Source organism: Nelumbo lutea, chromosome 2 (assembly GCF_056320005.1).
Source record: "Nelumbo lutea isolate HS-2025 chromosome 2, American lotus-T2T, whole genome shotgun sequence".
Taxonomy (NCBI): domain Eukaryota; kingdom Viridiplantae; phylum Streptophyta; class Magnoliopsida; order Proteales; family Nelumbonaceae; genus Nelumbo; species Nelumbo lutea.
Genome location: NC_142685.1, coordinates 85,554,385 through 85,577,146, shown reverse-complemented (window position 1 = coordinate 85,577,146; position 22,762 = coordinate 85,554,385). Strand labels below are relative to the sequence as shown.

The following is a 22,762-nucleotide window of genomic DNA, read 5'->3' as shown; positions in this document are numbered from 1 at the left end:
GACAGTTCTTCAACAATAAATGAATTCTTTAACAAGAATATGATGGAGGGCTAGTGAGCACGACTTCAGATTGCCTCTTCTAGCAAAAGGCAATATCAAGAATTGTTATTGATCACTCCCACTAGTGGAGATCGAACCGGGTAGGGCGGCAAGAGCAGGAACAAGAGAAGAATACAGAAGCAGTTGAACTGTGTATTGTCTTCTCTCTTAATTCAGCAGACTATCTGATGTGTTTTGAGGGTTCGCCCTGCTCTCCTATTATAGCCTTAAACAGACGTTCTCCTAATCCTATTAGGAGTTCCTAATCCAAATCTTTTATTTGGATATGAACTCTTTTTAAGAGACAAGGATAATCCCTTATCTTATCTATAAATAAAGATCAGCATTCTTAATCAAATTAGGAGTTTCCTAATCCAAATCTTTATTTGAATCTAAACTCGTTGAGTGGATAAGGAAAACCCCTTATCCTATTAAGCCGATTCGAATTGGGCTTTAGGCCAATTAAGTCTATGCGCTCACTTAACTTCTTAATTTGTTGCCCAGTTGGCTATCCTTGTATGGCGTGGGACCCAAACATTGATCTATATATCAGCCACATGGGTTCAGCCCAGCCTCTGTTACAAGGCCTGGCCGAATTCACTGTATGAGACAATGAACCCCTGAATCCATCACCATGGACTCTTAATGGGCCCAATATTTACACTAAATGGTCATTGAATCAAGCCACCTTATAAAAACCCAAGTACTGTGGGCAGGTGCAAGATTAGCCCATCAGATATTACCCTCAATGGTCTTACACTTAACCTCTCAGCCCATTATGATCAAACACTGCCCGACAAGAGAAGACCTCTCCCTCGGCTGTAAGGTATAGTGTTGCACTCTCTACTCAAATGGATCCCGGGAATTAAAACCTTTTGCAAATATTTTGAAACCATAATATATATATATATATATAAATTAAAACCTTTTGCAAATATTTTGAAACCATAATATATATATATATATATAGATATATACATATATATATGTATGTATGTATATCTCTATATAAATATATTTTGCAAAACAAATTTCAATGGTTGAAATCGACTGCCGGTAATTTTGGTTTCCATCAGAGAGAGTGCATCCTCTATCATTCACTTTGTCTAACAAAGGGGCTGATCCTATCACTATGATCACCCACTCAAACGAATTCTTAGATTGTCCCAACATACCCAGGTTTTAACCCCCTCTAAGGATCTCACTGATTGGTATATCAAATATAGCCCAATCCAACACCTAGCGCAGTATCATAATCGAGTCTAAGGGTCAGGTGTAACATTCCAGTTTTTCCCATCTATCTCCAAGGTCCAGGGCTATACTAAAATTTTGGTCTAGTTTAGGGTTTCAAGAAAACCCACACTGCATGTACCTCAGGTCTCACCCTAGCAACTTAGACAAGCCACCCAACCAACTTGGCGGCACATCAGGGTTAGATTTGTCAAGATAAATCTCCCCAAATCTATCCAACGGTTGTGATGATTCTAAACTAACACAAGTCTCATATGTTTCCAATTTAAGGGTATTACACAGAAACACACAATAATAACATGAATCAAATATGTACTTTATTCATTTACAATAAATGTCATAATGTGCATCATTCTAATTGGAGCTAAGGGCATACACTGTCTAACACTACCCATGAAATTTGACTTCAAGATTCTTCAGTTTACCCTTTTATCAAGCCAAAATTCTCTTTTAAGCTTTCCCGTTAGTCTAAAATACTCAGAACACATATTCCCTTGATCTTAATGCATCCAAAACCACACCATTAAACTTTGAATACTATCAGACAATGTATGCCCTTAGCTCAAATCAAAATGATGTACATTATGACACTTAATGTAAATCAATAAAGTATGTACTTGATTTATGTTATTATGGTGTATTTCTGTGTAATACCCTTAAACTGGACACATATTAGACTCGTGTTAGTTTAGAATCTTCACAATTGTTGAACAGATCTAGGGAGATTTATCCTGCCAAAGCTGACACTAATGTGCCGCCAAGTTGGTTGGGGTGGCTTATCTCAGTTGCTAAGGTGAGACCTAAAGTACATGCAGTGTGGGTTTTCTTGAAACCATGAACCAGACCAGAATTTCAATATTGCCCTGGACCTTGGAGATAGATGGGCAAAACTGGAATGTTACACCTGACCCCTAGACTTGATTATAATACTATACTAGGTATTAGATTGGAATGTCTTTGATATGTCAATCAGTGAAATCCTTAGAGGGGGTCAAAACATGGGTATGTTGGGACAATCCGAGAATTCATCTAAGTGGGTGATCATAGTGATAGGATCAGCACCTTTGTCGGACAAAGTGAATGATCGGGGATGCACTCTCTCTGATGGAAATCAAAACTGTTGGTAGTCAATTTCAACCGTTGAATTTTTTTTTGCAAAATATATATATATATATATATATATATATATATATATATATATATATATATATTATGGTTTCAAAATGTTTGCAAAAGGTTTTAATTCCCGGGATCTATGTGAATAGAGAGTGCAACACTGTACCTTAAAGTCGAATGAGAGATCCTCTCTTGTTAGGTAGTGTTTGATCATTATGGGCCGAGAGGTTAAGTATAAGACCATTGAGGGTAATACCTGATGGGCTAATCTTGCATCTGCCCACAGTCCTTGGATTTTTATAAGGTGGCTTGACCCAAGGACCATTTAGTGTAAATGTTTTGCCCATTAAGAGCCCATGATAATGGACTCAGGGGTTAACTGTCTCCTACAGTGAATTCGGCCAGGCTTTGTAACAGATGTTGGGCTGAACCCATGTGGTTGATCTGTAGATCAATGTTTGGGTCCCACGCTATACAAAGATATCCAACTGGGCAGTAGTTTGGAGGGTAAGCGAGCAGATGGACTTAATGGGCCTAAAGCCCAATTAAAACTAGCTTAATGGGATTAATTAAAGGAGGGTGGTTCTGGGATTTAGATCAGTAGATAGGATAAGGGATTGTCCCTATCTACTCAGAGAGTCCATATCCAAAAAAAGATTTGGATCAGGAAACTCCTAATTAGATTAGGAGGGATAATCCTTATTTATAGATAAGATAAAGGATTATCTTTATCTCTTAAAGAAAGTCTAGATCCAAATACAAGATTTGGATTAGGAATTTCTAATGGGATTAGGAGAATCTCCCTTTAAGGCTATAAATAGGAGAGCAAGGCAAACCCTCAGTACACAACAAAAACCAATCAGACTACTGAATTCAAAGAGAGACAACACAATTAGACTGCAATTTCACCTGCTCTTGCCGCCATACTAGTTCAATCTCCACATGTAGGAGCGATCAAGAAGTGCTCTTGATATTACCTTTTGGCAGAAAAGATAATCAAAAGTCATGCTCACTAGCCCTCCATCAGATTCTTGCTAAAGAATCAAGTTCTTGCTAAAGAGCCATCCTACTGATTCAAATTTATCCTGCACCGTGTCATCTTCGGTGAAAATAGTCTTTGGATCTTTCCTTGGGCGTGAACACCTTCATTGGAGGTTATTGTTACTTTGTATTGGGTAGAACCCTCCACTCCCTTTTTGGTTACAAATTTGGCCTGGTTTAGGTTCAAGATTGATTATTGAAAATGTAGTTTTCTAAAATATGGAATGTGATTCCCACGTGAGAGAGAGAAAAATTTTTGAAATTTTGCCCAACCTTCCTGCTGGGTTCGGCCATCCATATGATGGATCTCTCATCCCTTTTCAGTGGTATCAGAGCCAGGTTCAAATCTTGAACCAAAATAAACTAGATCTAGGTTTGCGCAAATGGGCAAATGGCGTTCTACCCGATTTGCGCAGATTAGCGATTTCTGAGAAATTTGTTCCCAGATTTTGGGCGATTGATCTGAAATTAAATATTTATAAATCTGAATTATATTTAGAATTGTTATACATATTTTTCTTAATTTTTGGGGTTGTTCGTATGGTGGAGATCGAAATTCTTAATGTCGTAAGAAATTTGTGCACCTACTATTCTTTTTCATTCTTGGTCTATAATTAATTATTTTTTAATTTTTAGACGGAATGTATAGGAATTCAATTTTGAGGTAATATTAATAGAAATTAGGTTTTCTATTTTATTTCCTTCGAAATTGAAGTAGAAAGCGCAAGGAGGAGAAATTCGCAGACTAGGGTTTGGCCATCTGCGATTTGTAGTTTTGGAAATTGCATGCTACGATCTAACTTTTGTTTTGCACAGTAGTAGTCCTACGAACAACCCTCCTACTGATTCTTGAATGTCTTGTTTCAGTAATTTAATTTCAGATCATGTTCTTGAATTAAAAATCAAACCCTAGACCCATTCAAACCAGATAGGACCAAACTGGTTGGACCGAATCTGTGGTTCGATGGGAGCTATTCTCATCCCTAATTTTTCCCTAATGGGTCAAGGAGTTGATGATTAATTACAATATGCAATTCAACCCACACCTGTAAAACCCAGTTTTAATATGTTAAAACCGCTTTAGCCCATTTCAACATAAAAGCTATATGGGTCGAACAGCTCTTTGCAATTCAGCCCATATGCCTAGATAATATTAATCAGTAATATTATGGAGAATTATGGGCTTTAATTATGGATTTTACAGTTATTAATTGATTGGATCAATTTGTTTCTACATGTGATGTATGGATGTGTGATATGCAACGTTCATGGGCCTTAAGTGCTTGGCCCATGCTGAAACGATAGTGACTCTTACGCACATCATCGCTGAATGCACATCATTGCCATGGTGTCCTTAAGATCATTGAATGATCTTCTTTCATGGTGGGACTCACACTAGCTTTCTCCCCAAGAGGAATCGTGCGGAACCCTAGCCGTTTAGGTCCCATCTAAATCTGGCTTTATGAAAGTCAATGGGAGCCACTTTGGTTTGATGAACTCTCTAAAGGCCTTCCATCATTAACATGAAGATGGGTGCTTCAGTAATGAGGAAACACATCATAAAATTGGGTTATCCATTTGTTGTTAGATATGTTGGATTGTTTCATGAGAAGATAGGGGTGTCATAGACCAATGTGAGAGGGACCTATCCTAAAATGGAAGATTTTCTCATGGTACCTTCGTGTTCACGAACATGATGGGTGAACAATCACTAGACAGAAAGGTTTAACCTAAAATGGCAATGAATCTTGTCTGACAGAGGCTAAAGGGAAAGTTCATAAGATGAGTGGATATGATCCTTCAAAGAAAGGTGGTGGGGTTATGCAGTTGAAATAATTGGCTTCATGCATCCTATGTGATTTCTCACATTTCCAAAGACATAATTCGCAGTCTCCGTCACTGAGATAGGAGGAAAATCTCAGAGATGAATAAATGGAAATGGAGCATAGATTAAAAACCATATCTATGTAGATAACATGAATCAAATAAGGTTGTGGACTAATATTTTCTTTTTATCAGAAATGACAAACGGACAATTTGCTAAATTGTTGGACGACAACAGACTTAAGGGCCCAAACTACGCTGACTAGTATCGTAACCTTATGCTGGTTGTGGCATCCAAAATATTAGACAAAATAGCTAAAAACCCTGCTCTGAAACGTCCGGATGATAGGGCTTCTTAGGCCCATTGGAGGGACTATCAAGAATGGGAAGAGAAAAATTCCCTTTCCCGCTGCTACATCATACCATCCTTAGACAATCTAATACAACGATAGTTCAATCAGATCAAATTGTCCAAGGATATCTTGGACAGTCTGAGGATGATGTATGAGGAGTAGAATCATTGTACTCGCCAGAAGGTCTTGAAACAGTTCACAGTCACGCAGATGTCCAAGAACCAACAAGTTCATGACCATTGTCTCAAGATGATGGGATACATCAATGAACTTGAGGCTCTTGGATTCGGGCTTGATCATGTCACCAAGGCTGACGCCATCCTAAATTCTTTACCTCATTCCTTCAATCAGTTCATCATGAACTATAAATTGAATAAACTAAATGTTAGCATCTAGGAACTCAGCAATATGTTGCAACGGGCCGAAGAACTGATAAAGAATGATGAGCCCATTGTCATGCTTGCTGAATCTAACAAATCGGGCAAGAAGAAGCGGAAGGCAAAGAAAAAGCCTCAGAAGAAAACTTTCAAATCCAAAAGGCAGAGGAAGGACAAAGCATCAGATGTTTGTCACTTTTGCAAATAGGCCGGCCACTGCAAGAGGAACTGTTCTCAGTACCTAGAGACCAAGAAACAAGGTAATTTCGAATCCTTTGTCATAAAAACCAATTTGTTGTTAATTTCTACTTCCTGATGTATTGACTCTGAGGCTTCAACTCATGTGTGTAACTCACTGCAGGGGTTCATGATAAGCAAAAGACTGAGTGACGGAGATGTGACTCTTTATTTGGGGACTTCTGCAAGTGTTGCAGCTACAACTATAGGAACTGTAGAGTTAGTTTTCAGAGAAGGAATTATTGTATTGAAAGATTGTCTTTAAGTACCCACTTTGAAAAGAAATTTGATTTATGTTTTAAAACTGTGTGTGGATGGATATTCTGTTCTCTATAATAATATGATTACTATCAAAAGAAATAACAAATTCATCGCATATGGAGAACTCGAGAGTGGTCTCTATGTTCTTCATCATTCTCTAGAAACTAACATAACTGAAACAACATTGGATGATATCCCCAAGAAAAGAACCTGTGATACAGTTAATCCCACGTGCCTGTGGCATTACCGATTTGGCCACATCAACCTAGACCGTATCACAAGGTTGGTAAAGGATGGTCCTTTGGATTTTCTAACTGTAGAAGATCTTCCAACCTGTGAACCTTGCCTTCAGGGTAAAATGATGAAACGACCATTTAACGGTAAGCCTGAAAGATGTACAGGCATGCTTGACCTTATACATACTGATGTATGTGGTCCAGTGAGTGTTAGACATGTTACCAGCATGTTTATTTCATAACATTTACTAATGATTACTCACGGTATGGTTACGTGTACCTAATGAGACACAAGTCTGAATCCTTTGAAAAGTTCAGAGAGTTCAGACAAGAGGTCAATAAACAGTTAGGGAGAGAAATTAAGACCCTTCGATAGGATTTAGGTGGCGAGTATCTCTCTAACGAATTCAGGGACTACTTAAAGGTCAATGGGATAGTATCACAGCTAGCTCATCTTGTTACACCACAACTAAATGGTGTGTCAAAGAGGAGGAACTGGACTTTATTGGATATGGTCCGATCACTTCTCGTACACTCAGAGTTGCCCACGTTCTTTTGGGGTTATGCATTAGAAACTGCGATAGATGTGCTGAACCGGGTTCCAACCAAATCAGTTCTGAAAACTCCATGAGATTTGTGGTTGTCCAACACATGTTAAAAGAACGAGTGCGGACAAACTAGAATCCAAGACCAACCGCTGCCTATTCATAAGTTACCCCAAAGGCTCTGTGGGTTACTTATTCTATGACTCAGGAGAACATAAGGTGTTTTGTAATCAAAATGCCCATTTCTTGGAAGATGATTACATCCTGAACAATCATTGTCAAGAAATTGTTCTTGATGAGGAGAGCTCAAGGGTAGTGGGAGATGTCCCACAAGATCTAGTAATGACCAATGTAGAAGATCTACCCGAGTTTCTAGGCCTCCAGTTTGTTTTGGCTATGACCAGGATAGTTACTTGGTGGAAACCACGACTATTGAGGAGGATCCCGTGACTTATACGAAAGCTATGTTGGACATAGACTCCTTGAAGTGGGTAGATGCCATGAGAGCTGAGATGGACTCAATGGAGACCAATGGAGTCTGGACTCTGGTAGATCCGCCCCCTAGGGTAAAAGCATCTGGTTGCAAATGGATTTATAAGAGGAAGAAGGGCCCTAATGGTAAGGTTGAGACCTACAAGGCTCGTCTTGTAGCAAAAGGGTACATTCAAAAAGAAGGAATCGATTATGATGAAACATTTTCGCTGGTGGCCATGCTTAAATCCATTAGGATCCTACTAGCTGTAGTAGTGTACCATGAGTTCGAGATTTGGCAAATGGATGTCAAAACCGCGATCCTAAATGGAGATCTTAGTGAAGATATCTATATGCAGCAACCGCAAGGTTTCATAGCTGCAGGTCAGGAACGCATGGTATGTAAATTAAATATATTCATATATGGACTTAAGCAAGATTCTAGGAGTTGGAACATCCGGTTTGACTCTACCGTCAAAAAGTTTGACTTTGAGCAAAACCCGAATGAGCCATGTGTTTACAAGAAATCCAGTGGGGATAATGTTACGTTCTTAATTCTGTATATAGATGACATTCTACTCATTGGGAATAATGTAGGAATGTTGACTACGGTAAAAGTATGGCTTTCATAGCAATTCTCCATGAAAGATCTTGGAGAAGCCTCCTACATATTTGGTCTTCAACTCTATAGAGATAACTGCTTACATTGACAAAATAGTCAAGAGATATAGCATGGAGAATTCCAAGAAAGAAAATGCTCTTTTCAGGCATGAAGTCATTCTCTCCAAGGGTATGTCTCCCAAAACTCCCAAAGAGATTGAGGGCATGAAGGACGTTCCCTATGCCTCAGCCGTAGGGAGCATCACGTATACCATGCTATGCACTCGTCCTAACATTTCTTAGGCAGTGAGTGTGGTAAGCAAATCCAGTCAAACCCAAAGCAGGAGCATTGGGCTGCTATGAAAAATATACAAAAATACATTCGAAACACAAAAGAGTTTTGTCTAGTATTCGATGGTAGTTCACTACAGATCCAGGGGTATACTGATACCGACTAGCAATTAGATTCATATGGTAGAATGTCTACATTTGGTTATATTTTCACGATATGATTGTGTGTTGTTTGCTAGAAAGTCAGCAAACAGGGGTCCTAAGTAGTAAGAATAATAGTCCACAACCAAAGTCGAACACATTGCCGTAAGTGAGGCTGCCTAATGAATAAAGGTGTTCATTCTGGAATTTGGAATTCAACACATCACCCATTCCACTGTTGTGTGACAACACTGAATCTACGGGAGATTAATGTTAAAAGGTAGCATTAGCGGAAATGTGACAGACCCATTGACTAAGCCACTAACATAGAAAGTGTTTGAGAAACATGTGGAAAGTTTGTGACTCCAGCTTGTACCCGATTGGACCTAAGTGCAAGTGGGAGATGTTAGACAGTGTATGCCCTTAGCTCCAATCAGAATGATGTACATTATGACATTTAATTTAAATGAATAAAGTACATACTTGATTCATGTTATTATGGTGTATTTCTGTGTAACACCCATAAACTAGACAAATATGAGACTCGTGTTAGTTTAGAATCTTCACAGCCATTGGATTGATCTGGGGAGATTTATCCTGCCAAGGCTGACACTGATATGCTTCCAAGTTTGTTGGGGTAGCTTGTCTCAATTGCCAAGGTGAGACCTGAGGTACATGCAGTGTGGGTTTCTTGAAACCCTAAACTAGACCAGAATTTCAGTATTGCCCTAGACCTTGGAGATAGATGGACAAAATTGGAATGTTACACCTGACCCTAAACTCGATTATGATACTACACTATGTGTCAAATTGGGCTATCTTTGATATGCCAATCAATGAGATCTTTAGAGGGGGTCAAAACCTGGGTATGTTGGGACAATCCAGAAATTTATCTGAGTAGGTGATCATAGAGACAGGATCAGCCCCTTTGTCGGACAAAACGAATGATCGGGGATGCACTCTCTGATGGAAACCAAAACTGCCGACAGTCAATTTTAACCGTTGAAATTTGTTTTGCAAAACATATTTATATAGATATATACATACATATGTATATATATATACGCAAAATGTTTTAATTCCCGTGATCCATGTGAGTAGAGAGTGCAGTACTGTACCTTGCAGCCGAGGGAAATGTCCTCTCTTGTTAGGCAATGTTTGATCATTACATATACATATATATATATATATATATATATTTATGGTTTCAAAATGTTTGCAAAAGGTTTTAATTCCCGGGATCCATATGAGTAGAGAGTGCAACACTGTACCTTGTAGCTGAGGGAAATGTCCTCTCTTGTCAGGCAGTGTTTGATCATTATGGGCTGAGAGGTTAAGTGTAAGACCATTGAAGGTAATATTTGATGGGCTAATCTTGCATCTACCCATAGTCCTTGGGTTTTTATAAGGTGGCTTGACCCAAGGACCATTTAGTGTAAATGTTGGGCCCATTAAGAGCCTATGATGATAGACTCAGGCCCTATAACAGAGGTTTGGTTGAACCCATGTGGTTGATGTGTAGATCAATGTTTGGGTCCCACGCCATACAAGGATATCCAATTGGGCAACAGTTTGGAAGGTAAGTGAGCAGATAGACTTAATGGGCCTAAAGCCCAATTTGAACTGGCTTAATGGGATTAATTAAAGGACGACGGTTCTAGGATTTAGATCTGTAGATAGGATAAGAGATTGTCCCTATTCATTCGGAGAATCCAGATCCAAATAAAGATTTGGATCAGAAACATCTTAATTAGATTAGGAGGGCTGATATTTATTTGCAATTCAATCTCCACCTGTGGGAGCGATCAAGAAGTGTTCTTGATATTACCTTTTGGCAGAAAAGGTAATAAGAAGTCGCGCTCACTACCCCTCCATCAGATTCTTGTTGAAGACTCAAGTTCTTGCTTAGTCATCCCGCTAACTCTACTTCATCCAGTACCTTGTCATCTTTGGTGGAAACAGTCTTTAGATTTTTCCTTGGGCGTGAACACCTTCATTGGAGGTTATTGTTACTTCATATTAGGTATAACCCTCCACTCCCTTTTTGGTTACGGATGTGGTCTTGTTTAGGTTCAAGATTGATCATTGAAAATGCAATTTTCTAAAATAGGAAATGTGATTCCCACGTGGAAAAGAGAGAAATTTTTGAAATTTTACCCAACCTTCTTACGGGGTTCGGCCATTCATATGATGGATCTCTCATCCCATTTGCCCTTCCATCAAACCAAGATTACAGTTTGGAACATTCCGTTGACCCAAGTTCCTACGATCTTTACCCTTGAAGACTAATTAGACCCCACCATCATATTTCGAACACCTGCAAATACCCACTTGTAAAATTTCATCTAAAAAAACCTTCGTTTACCCCTTCATCGTAACTAGATTTCGTTTCAAGACTCCCGATTAATTAGATTCCCAATCTTTCTGATCTGGGCCTAGCTGGCCTAATTTGACCTTACCAAACACCTTAAACTACTCAAAAGCCCTACTTTGTGAAATTTCAGCCAAAACTGCCCTTATTTGCCCCTTGATCAAATACAAATTCCATTTCAAAGCTCCATATTGACCGAATAAAGCCCTTTCTAGATCTGCCCAATGTGGGCCCAGTTGGACCAATCCAACCCTATCAATCAACTGAGAATGTTGGAAAACCCACCCTATGAAATTTCAACAAAAAATACCCTCATTTACCTTTCCATTTAAGAGATTCCATTTCGGCTAATTTCATTAGCCCATATAGAACCCCTCCCTATGGTCAAACCAGTTTCAACCCTCTATTTTTTGGCCCAAAAATCCCATAGTTGAACCAGAATCCCCGGTTTGACTCCTGGACACGATTTGACCCAAATTTCCTAAATTTACAAAAATGACCCTAAGTGTCCCAAAACTTACGAAACTACCCCATACATCCCACTATTTAAGCAAACCCATCTTTCTTGTTTCTCATTCAGGGGGAATGCACTGTTCACCTCCCCCTTCGTCCCGACACAGTAGCGGTGAACCAGCGCCGGATCTAACCCGGAGCTCTTTATCTCCCCTTCTCTTTCCCCCCCTCTCTCTCTCTCTCCTTCTCCGTCTTCCTCCTCCTTTTCTCCTTCCTCTTCCTTTTTCTTATCCATTTGGGAGAAAAACACTGTTCATCTTCCCCGACCTTACGACACCCGAACGGTGGCACCGAGACGATCCTTCCACTTCCGACTCCCTCATCTCTCACTGTTTTCTTCCATCCCTCTATCTCTCTCTCTTCTCAATCCCATTCCTCTCTCCCCTTCGTTCTCTCTCTCTTTTTCACTTAATCACCGCCGCTGCAACTTGCAGCGGTGAATCTGAACCCGGTGGCAACTTCCCCTCCACCTCTCTCTTTCGTTGGCGATTTCCTATCGTTTCATGGAATTACTCAAGCTACTGTCATCCAAAATCCGAACAGACTACAACTTCCTCTGCAGCGTTGATCGACGTCAGGCCAAAATCTCGATCAGGTAAGAACCGACCTCACTCTCCCCGTACTTTCTTTTTCGTTTTTCTCAAGACTTTTTCATTGTATTCTCGCTATGATAAGAATTTGAGGCAGGGAAAGGGGGTGGACGGAGCTGGTTCCGTCCTGTAAACTCTCAATGTCGGGTCATTCCGATCACCGTTTTCTTCCAGAGCCTCCATAGATATTAAAATTTGGTTTATAAACTTGCTTTGAATTGGTTACGCTTCGTCGTTGTTTGTGATTTTTTTTTTTTCTGACGATTACCGTCGACAGCTCCTTTCATCTTCTTCTACTCCGAATTTAAACTCCGATGGAAGGAAAGTGTCGATGATTGCGATCAATCCAGGCTTAGTTTAGTTTGATATTTAAACTGGGATTTAGTAGATTCTTGTTTCATTTTATTTGGATTGAGTAGATGTCTGTTTCAATTTTACTGTTTCCGCAAGCGAAATCCGGTTTTGTTGTGATTTAAAAACAAAAGAAAATGAGAATAGATAAATAAGAAAATTAGAAAAGGAAAGAGGAAAGAGGGAATGGAGGAGGGGTAGGCAAGGAGAATATGCAGGGTTGATATCTATAGATCAGATCAGAAAGAAGGAAGGGAAGCCCGTCATAGTGAGCAAACTGAACAAAAAACAGAATAATAAAAGATGTGACTAAAGAAAAAAAAAGGAAAGATAAAAAAAAAAATTATAACCTGCTATAGCGGGTCTGATCAGTAGATCCGGATGCTTAGCTTGATATATTAGAATTTCTATGTAAGGGTAGGAAAGCTATTAAGGGAAGAAAAAAAACTAGTAGTAATGAAATAAAAAAATAATAAATAAGGCTTCATAAAAATAAATAAATAAATAAAGCAAAAAAAGATTCAAAAAAATTTTAATAAAAACAATAAATAATTTTCATAGAACAAATAAAATCAAATAGCCTCACAAGAAAATAACAAAAAAATGTAAATAATGGATAAAAAAAATAATATATATAATAATGAAAACAAAAAAAATAAATGAAATATGTAAAGAAATAATGGAATAAAAAAGTAGATAAGTAAAAATAAAGGATTTCTTTTATGTTGGCTCTTGTTATTTTCTTATTAGATTTTACTTGATTATATGCTTTTTTTGTGATACTATGTGGGCCCCACCTATAGGACCCGGGAGAGGGGTGCCTAACCCCTTCCCCTTTCTCATCCAAGTCTTACCTGGACTGGTGTGGTCAGTGCCTTGGGTCTTGGAGTCACTATTAAACCAAATATTTTGATGCCATTCTCGGTAGTCCCATCACCTCCATTTCCATAATTGATGGGTGGCAACTCCATTTGAGCCCAAGTGAGCTGTTTCCTGACACTCACAACTGTTATAGACCAATCATTATCCATTGAGACTTGGATACTCAGTTGGTGCTCTTTGAAGTCTGAACCGTCCTGTTTATTGAACACTTAATTATGTGCATGGTCGATCTCCTAGGGATGTTAAACGAAGGCTTAGTAAATGCAGGACTTTTACCTTATTTAGATGGAAGCAAGGATCAAGCTTGCAATTATTTGGGATCTTGAAATCCATGGTTGGGACTTGGGTGTTTTGGAGGGATTTCTGATTTGGGGCTTGGGAAATGTTTCGTTTCAGCAACTGATTTTCTATTTGAATCATATCCTCTTTGTAAGAACAAAAAAATCCTCTATTTAATGAAAGTATGGAGATTGAACCATACAAAAGGAAGAGGTATTGACCTTTCCCGTGGTTCCTTCTTCTTCTTCATTCTAATTTTTTATTTTTTATTTATATTTTCAGGCGATAACTCAAAACAGACTGAGTCGACTGACCAACAAGGCAACGACCAATCACAATTCAGTGGATTCATGACCAAGGTAAGTCTTTGTCTAATCCTTCTTATTCATAAATCTTAATCTGCTTCTTCAGTACTTATACAGCTTAATCGGTTACTTATCTTGGTGTCCATTGCTCTCTTATATCTCTTAAAAATTTAAAACTCAGTGGCTATGGTTATTCTTAATCCTTTTTTTGACTATCACATGAAGAATAGAATGAACGGATTCGGATTTTTTTAACCATGTTCACTGAAACGAATTGAGATACTTATGGAAATGCATGGATTTTGATAATGGGGCAAAAAATAAATAGGATACCTATCATCCACCTTAGGGAAACTCATGTAAACCTCAAATGAATATAATTATGAGATGAAAGTAGAAAGAAGTATTTCAATGCCAATCAGTATGCAAATGGAAATGGTAGATATGAATAATATGAAATATATAAATAACATTCAGCTAATATATATTATATAAATATCAAATAATATCTGATAAAAATATAAATATCAAATAATTAATAAGTCTAAATATTAATATTAATACACTTTAACAAGAAAAAGTGGAAAAAACACATTCGTTATACAAATGAATGTTATTTGGATGGTCATTCGAATAATAGAATTTAGAAAACAGGGTTATAAATTTTCTTCTTCATGTGACATACTTTCTCATTGGTATATAATCGATTAATATACTTTCTCAAACCAGAGGGAAGCAAAAAAAAAATGGAATTATCAATAATGTGGTATATGCCACCCTAATATTCAAAGTTGGCATAAATAGTATTGAATTACCACATTAATAACCTGAATTTGGAAATTGAATTCATACTAGTCTGCTCCCCTAAAGAAGAAGTTGTGCTTCTTTTTTATGTTAATTAGTGTTTCTTATCAATAACAAGACCGAAGGAGTTCATTATTATAGGGAATGTATCTAGGTTCATCTAGATTCTTAGAGGTGGATCTAGACTGGAAACTTAAAACTAGAGGTTAGCAAAAACGTGGAACTGTCAACGATAAAATATGGTGATCAAAACAATCCCCCTTCCCCTTGGGTGTTGCCCCTAGAAGAACTCATTCCTCTCTATTCCTTTCTTAGCCATCTTATCTATGTGGAAATGGCTTATTGAGTGACCCATTGGTATAAGATACTCTCCCTAGAAGCCAAAGATCTAACCTCTGAGAAAATGATGTTGAGTTGACATGGGCACCTGCAATGTTTCCAACCTGTTATTTAATGCTATTGGTAAGTGTGCTATTTTATTGTTTTCATAGATAACATTGATTTTGGTTCATTGAAAATCAGGGGTTTTCTATGATTGGGCAATAGAGTGCACTGATATATCTCATAAATGACATTGCATGCGGTGATTTCTATCTCAATAATAGTCATGTTTCTGTTGTTAGGACCTATCAATTTGGTCAGGTATCCACTAAAAAGTGAATATTATCTTGTACGATCGCTGCTCTTTTGGTCTTTTGATTTATATATGTTTAGATGTTGCATAGTTTTTTTTTTTGTTTTTTCTGATTCTTTTGAAACACACCCCATTACCACCTCATGAATGAAACCTCACTTGATAATTTTGTTCATGTAATTTTTATGCCATCAATCTGTTAATATATATCATTTTACTTGAAATATTTTATGATATACATTTCTAATCTACGATTTTTCCCCATTGATTTGTAGATTATATAGATGGGTGACCAATTTTATTTATGGATGAAGGATGTGGGTGAGTAAGAAAGAAGAGTCTTCTTCTTTTTTTTTTTTTTTTTTTGATGTGAACCTTGTTTTGATTTAGTATTTTGATGAAGGGTCCCTAATTGCAACATTCTCTTGAATATATTTGACTACCAGGGAAGGCACATAAAGTGCACGAGCAACCCTTTACCAAGATTCCTTTGCTTATTTTCTCAACATAATAAAGGTCCATGCATCACAATTTGTCAACTTTTATCCACAGACACTTCTAAAAGTTTTGTCAAGTCCAGAGATGAATTCATTGAGCTTACTTGTAATGGAATGTTGAAGGAGGTATTTGAAAAATTCGGAACGGAGATCTGGTTAGAACCATCCCTATTTTCTCACTTTCTTCAAGGATGTATTCTTTCACAATCACTTCCTCTAGGCAAGCAACTCCATTCTTTAATTATCACATCTGGTTGTTCTTCAGACAAATTTATTTCCAACCATCTCCTCAACATGTGTTCCAAGTTTGGAGAATTGCATACTACGGTTGCACTGTTCAATGTGATGCCCAGGAAGAACATCATGACATCAAACATTTTGATTGGTGGGTTTATACAAAATGGTGATTTGGAGACTGCTTGGAAGTTGTTTGAAGAAATGCCTGAGAGAAACCTTGCGACATGGAATGCAATGGTTACTGGACTTGCACAGTTTGAATTCAACAAAGAGGCATTGGGTTTGTTATCTCAAATGCATGAAATTGGATTTCGAGTTGATGAGTTTACTCTGGGTAATATTTTTAGAGGCTGTGCTGGTCTGAAAGCACTTATTCCTGGAAAGCAGATCGATCCATTGCTACATAATGAAGTCTGGCTTTGATGGCAATTTGGTTGTTTTGAGTTCTCTGGCTCATATGTACATGAAATGTGGGTTTGTAGAAGAAGGGGAAAGAGTAATAAAGGGAATGCCTGTTCATAATGTTGTTGCCTGCAACACTCTCATAGCTGGCAGGGCAAAAAATGGGTGCTCTGAGGAAACTGTGGGTCAGTATAATCTTATGAAGATTGCAGGATTCAGGCCAGACAAAATTACCTTTGTCAGTGTTATCAGTTCATGTTCAGAATTGGCAACCCTTGGGCAAGGGCAGCAGATTCATGCTGAAGCTATTAAGTCTGGAGCTGCTTCGGAAGTATCCGTGGTCAGTTCATTGATTAGCATGTACTCAAGGTGTGGGTGTTTAGAAGACTCTATAAGGGCCTTCTTGGAATGTGAAGATGCAGATGTTGTCTTGTGGAGCTCAATGATTGCTGCTTATGGGTTTCATGGCCAGGGCCAAGAAGCTATCAAGTTGTTTGAGTGGATGGAGAGTGAAGGTCTGGAGCCAAATGATGTTACCTTCTTGAGCTTGCTCTATGCTTGTAGTCATAGTGGATTAAAGGAAAGGGGAACAAAATTCTTTGAATTGATGGTTGATAAATACAAAGTAAACCCTAGATTGGAGCACTATACTTGTATGGTTGATCTCCTTGGGAGATCTGGCTGTTTGGAAGAAGCAGAAGCTTTAATCCAGTCAATGCCCATAAAGCCAGATGCAATTATCTGGAAGACTTTGCTATCTGCATGTAAAATCCATAAGAATGCAAAGATGGCCAGAAAGGTTGCTGAAGAAGTTCTTAGACTTGACCCTCAGGACTCTGCACCTTATGTCTTGCTTTCAAATATCCATGCTTCCGCTAAGAGATGGGGTGATGTTTCAGATGTGAGGAAGGCCATGAAAGATATGAAGGTGAAGAAGGAGCCTGGGATAAGTTGGTTGGAGGTGAAGAACCAGGTTCATCAGTTCTGTATGGGTGATCAATCCCATCCCAAATGGATGGAGATTGATGGGTACCTGAAAGAACTAACACTGGAGATTAAGGAACGAGGTTATGTACCGGATACAAGCTCTGTTTTGCATGACATGGACACTGAGGAAAACGAGTACAGCTTGGCCCACCACAGTGAGAAAGTGGCTATTGCTTTTGCACTCCTGAACACTCCTGTTGGTTCCCCAATCAGGATCATGAAGAATTTGCGTGTGTGTAATGATTGCCATGTGGCAATCAAATTCATATCAGAGGTTACTTTAAGAGAAATTATTGTTCGTGATGCTAGTCGGTTTCACCATTTCAAGGCCGGGAAATGTTCTTGTGGTGATTACTGGTAGATACAGGATGCTTCTCTTATAAGTGCAGGGAATTAAGTTTATTTATTTCTTTTTTTATGGTAAGATTAATTTTACTTAATACTTAAAGTTAGGGTTATTGAATTTATTTATTCTGAAGGAGATTCTTGTTAGCATTCCTTTAAATTCATGCATATGATGGGAATACCTCAACATTTCAAAGATGGAAATTTGTTAGCTATGATCAGGATCTTCATCATTGCCATCTACTTCAAAGGACTCGTTGTTTTGCCTGTTTGTTACAACATCCTTACGGACAAGGTTCATTCAAGCACACTATTTTAGAAGTTGAACATTCTACCATTTACAATCTGCACCACAGTGCAATTTTTACATTATTTTGCTGGTTGAAAAGCATTAATGTGAGCTATGGAATTCAAAGTTCTTTGGTTTAACATTATTAAGTGATAAAAAAAAAATCTTACACTGTTTTTATCTGTAATTCTCTAATCAGAGGAGTTTCTTTATTAGTATCTGGGGAAATGGATGGGATCTGAATGGTTATTGGTTTGTCCCTGTTCATAGTCTTACATGGTAAATCAGTGCACCATCAAGGTGATTTTTAAGAACCTTTTGCTTTGTATGCTAATTTCCTTTTTCCAAGCTTTCTTTATAATGATATAATTCATTTACTAGCAGGGAAAAAATTTATCCATCATGGTTTCATTTCCTCTCCTGGCATATCATTGATGCTCTTTTCCTACTTGACATATTTGGATCAGAATTTGCAGCTTGGCAGATCTGGCAACCAGTCATCAAAGCTGCCAATGTTCTAGAAAACTTGGATTGAAATTTTTCGGAACCTTGGCTAAAAGCAGCATAAGGTACTGTTATATGGGGCATATGCTTTTCTTGTTATCTTCCAGTTAATTTTTTGCTCTTCATAGCTCTGCTTTCCAGTCATTAAATTGGGATTATATGAATTATGAAGTTCATGGTGAAGCCATGTTAAGGGATTTTATCCATCACACAAAAAAAAGTTAATGGATTTTATGTGGATTTTGACTACTTATATTACTATTGGAATGAACAACTTTTGCACTTCTGGTTTATGAATAAAAATGGATGATGAAAGACATCTGTTCTTACATGTTATTTGTGTTGGGGGCATTAGTCATCTACCATAGGCATTGTAACATGTCTTTTGGTTCTCTGGCTGAGTCAATGATTATGAAAGGTTTTGAAGTGTGAGTTCTGAGTTAGCCTAGGACTACTAAGCATCGAGAACAGATGGAGAAGTTTTGCTGTAGAAGATGGAAGAAATTATTGATGATCGTGGGTAAAGAAATTATTGATTATCTAGCATTAATGAAAGTTACCGTTTCCAATTAAAAAAAAGAAATTATTGATTGCTTCAGGGGTTTTGTAGTAGGAGTTATCCCGTGTTGTAGGAAGACTGTCAGGAAGAGTATGAGAGTTGGGGAAGACAGAAGATATCTCGCTGAAAGGAAGCGGAATGCTAATGGGTTTTTCATTGCTCTTTTTGAATATTTTGGTGAGGGTAGGAAGCAATTGGTTTGCTTCCCTAAAGGGAGGAAAGGTCAAGGCTGGATGGAGATTTCTGAGCTGTTGCAAGATTTCTTTGGACGACTGAAAGACGATTTTTCGAAAAGGGAAACAGAGTTGAAAGAAAGTGGGCCCTAATTTAGGATTCCCTACCACAAGGACTTCTGATGGCAGTGAAAAAAAATAGCCTTGGTAGGATGGGCGTCAATGCAGGGAAGGAAGATTGGGAGAAGTTGGTGGTTGAAGCCAAGGAGACTGTAGGGGATTAGAGAAGAGTGGCTGGTGCACTGATTTGGAGCTTGATTCTTAAGGGCACACTTATTTTAACTCCTTTTTCCAATGTAAAGAATTTTTTATCTGAAGATGAGGTAACAGTGCACATCATTGGACTTCTCTTTCACCTTTGGAATTTGGAAGTTGCACAGTTAATATCTTCAATCAGTGGTGGTGTTTTAGCTAGAACTTTCCTGCACAATCTTCATTTTCTTGCCATTGGGATGGATGGAGTGAAGCTAGAAAATATCCACGAAGATTGAAGTAGTTTTAGGAGGTTTGGTTGGTTTCCTCCCTTGAAGCTTTGCCGTGGAAGGAGGGATGCAGAGAGGGAGATGAGAAGGTAGAAGATGAAGTGTTACGTGGCAAGGTTTGGTTGGGGAATTCAAACAAGGAGCAGTTTGTGATAAACATGAAGAAATAAAGAGGGGGTAGAGCAAAAGGCGCAAGGCAAGTGGTAAACTGGTGGCTCAGACTTTGATAGGTGCTGACTTTGAGCAGAGATACAAATTTTTAAATGGCATGTGGTAGAAATTGAAAGGACATGAGGATGGGGTTAGTTTGGTTGAGGTTTTGGTTTTGACCGGGCAGGTTGGGCTGATAACTGTGTTGCCCTAAGTTGTCACTTGGGAGGAACTAAGGATGAGTGCCTGCAGGGTTAGTCATCTCTCTCTCTCTCTCTCTCTCTAAGGATAGTAAAAGCTGCTCTGAAATAGAGGCGAGGTAAGCTCTCAGGGGACTATTTGATCTTCTCCATTTTAACTTGTTTTGCACATTATAATTTCAGATCTCTACAAAAGTGCTGGCTCTGGCTATATTGCGGATGGTTTAGCTAAGTTAGGAGCACACGTGGATGTAATGTACAGTGACAACTTGATTCTAGTGTAGTCCCCAGGGTTTCCCCTTCTATGTTGTACATCTCCTCATGTACTCTTTATTTTATCTAATAATAAAACAGAATCAAGTTTTTAACCCACTTTATAGATCTTATATCATTTGAAATGAGTTTTTACTTTTTTAGTGGAGTCAACTACCATTAACCATTTTGAGAGTGGAAGTAACCACTTTTGAGATCTTCTTTCTTGAGAAGATAAGATACGACTTGTCTTCACCAGGATGTCATGTGAGAAGATAAGATACCACTTATCGTTTGATGTTTTGTTTTTTCATTCCAATTAGAGAAGCTTTTTTCCTCTTCCAACTCCCTCTCCGTCACCGGCAATTGTTTGATATTCCATGATGAAGCCTACTATTTAAACCCCTACTATAATGAATACATTATTTTCCATTTCCATTATGGTTTAAGTGGTTTGCCCCAAACTCATTTTATGGGTTTCCATATAGAGAATTGATTTCTTATAATGCCCTTTTACACTGTTTCACCCTTTTCTATACAATACAATGTAGTTTAGCTGCACTACACCTAAAATTTCTGTTACCTATACAAAAATATCAAGGCTAGGCGGAGGGTAACAAAAAAAAAAACCTTATCGCCTAGGTGCGTGCAACTTATCAGTCTTGTAAATGTCCCTTTATCTCTGTTAGTTGATTGTTAGCAGAAAATCTTTTGGTAGAAATTGGTAAAGAGGCCTTTTGGGGTCCGTTTGGCCCCTTGTCTTTCGAATCATGAGAACCCCCATTGTTGTTTTTTCTTTGCAATTCACACAAAACTCTCACATTTTTACTGAATTCAACATAGTAAGATCATATTCATGGCTTTGTTTGTTTCTTTCTCCATTTTTTGATTTATCACACACACAAACGCATAAATATTCTATTTGTATCTCTTCACACTGATAGGGAGCGCCTTGTTGTATTCTATTTTTAATTTAATTTGTTTATTTCAGATCATTTTTAATGTTTGGTCATTGCTATACGAACCAAGGAAGCAAGCTACCCACAAAAAAGCTAGAGAAACAAGTTAAGTAGATCATATTAAAACAACAAGGCGCTCCCCTCTTGTCTAGCCTAGCTTTATATCTAGATAACTATGTCATGTAACAAACCAACCTTTAGAAAGTTTTAAGCTTGATCAAAAGATTGAAGAGGATTTTGTTTTAAGAAAATTACTCTATTCCAATACGGTTCTCAAAGTAACAGAGAAGCCTGTCAGTGTATGGTGGTCCTCTGAACTCCAGAAACCAACACATTAATCACTTTTCACATATGAACTTCAACAAACAATGAACCACTTTAGAATGAGAATGAGAAAATATCAATTAAGTAAGAATAAGTATGTGAACTGGCCGGAGTTGGAGAATACCTGGTGATGGTGAACACCAACACATTAATCACTTTCCACGTATGAATTTCAACAAACAATGAACCACTTTAGAATGAGAATGAGAAAACATCAATTAAGTAAGAATAAGTATGTGAACTGGCCGGAGTTGGAGAGTACCTGGTGATGGTGAACTGGTCGGAGCGATTGCCGGTGCTGGAGAAGGAGTTGGAAGAGGGGAAAAAAGTTTCTCTGATTTGAAATGAAAAAACAAAATATCAAATGAGGGTTTCTTTGATTTGAAATGAAAAAACCAAATATCAAAACAAAATACGAGGGTTGGAGAGTACTTGGTGACGGTGAACTGGCCGGAGCGATCACCGGTGTTGGAGAGGGAGTTGGATCCGAGTTCGGGCGGAGGGGAGTAGAACGGGGTCAGACATGATTTGAGGTTGAGGGGGCGGGAACGTGGAGAGGTTTTTGGGCTCACTTTGGGGCTAACGGGACAAGCTAACGGCTGTCCCGTTAGCTTCGCATGTGGGACCGCTCCACCGCGTGTGACTAGACATGTGCCAGTTGCTCGTTGTGTGGGGCGGAGATGCAAACTCCCTGGCAGCTACCAAATTTCCTTAATATTTCCAGTGAAATTGAATATTAACATGATTACCTAGCCTTGCAAAACAGCAACCGATTATCATTTAGATTTGTTTATAGGCATCCTGCTGTTGCTGGTATAATTTTTGGCATT

The 22,762-nt window shown here is 38.3% G+C and overlaps 1 protein-coding gene across 1 annotated transcript; it reads left to right on the top strand.

Annotated features, from left to right (window-relative positions):
* Window positions 1-11,728: 11,728 nt before the first annotated feature.
* LOC148871694 (pentatricopeptide repeat-containing protein At2g41080-like) lies at window positions 11,729-18,195 on the top strand. The gene is given in 5 exon segments (XM_088973501.1): window positions 11,729-12,262; window positions 14,052-14,128; window positions 15,788-15,833; window positions 15,959-16,636; window positions 16,638-18,195. Coding segments are annotated over 3 exon segments (2,043 nt in total). The 5' UTR covers window positions 11,729-12,262; window positions 14,052-14,128; window positions 15,788-15,827; the 3' UTR covers window positions 17,997-18,195.
* Window positions 18,196-22,762: the final 4,567 nt, after the last annotated feature.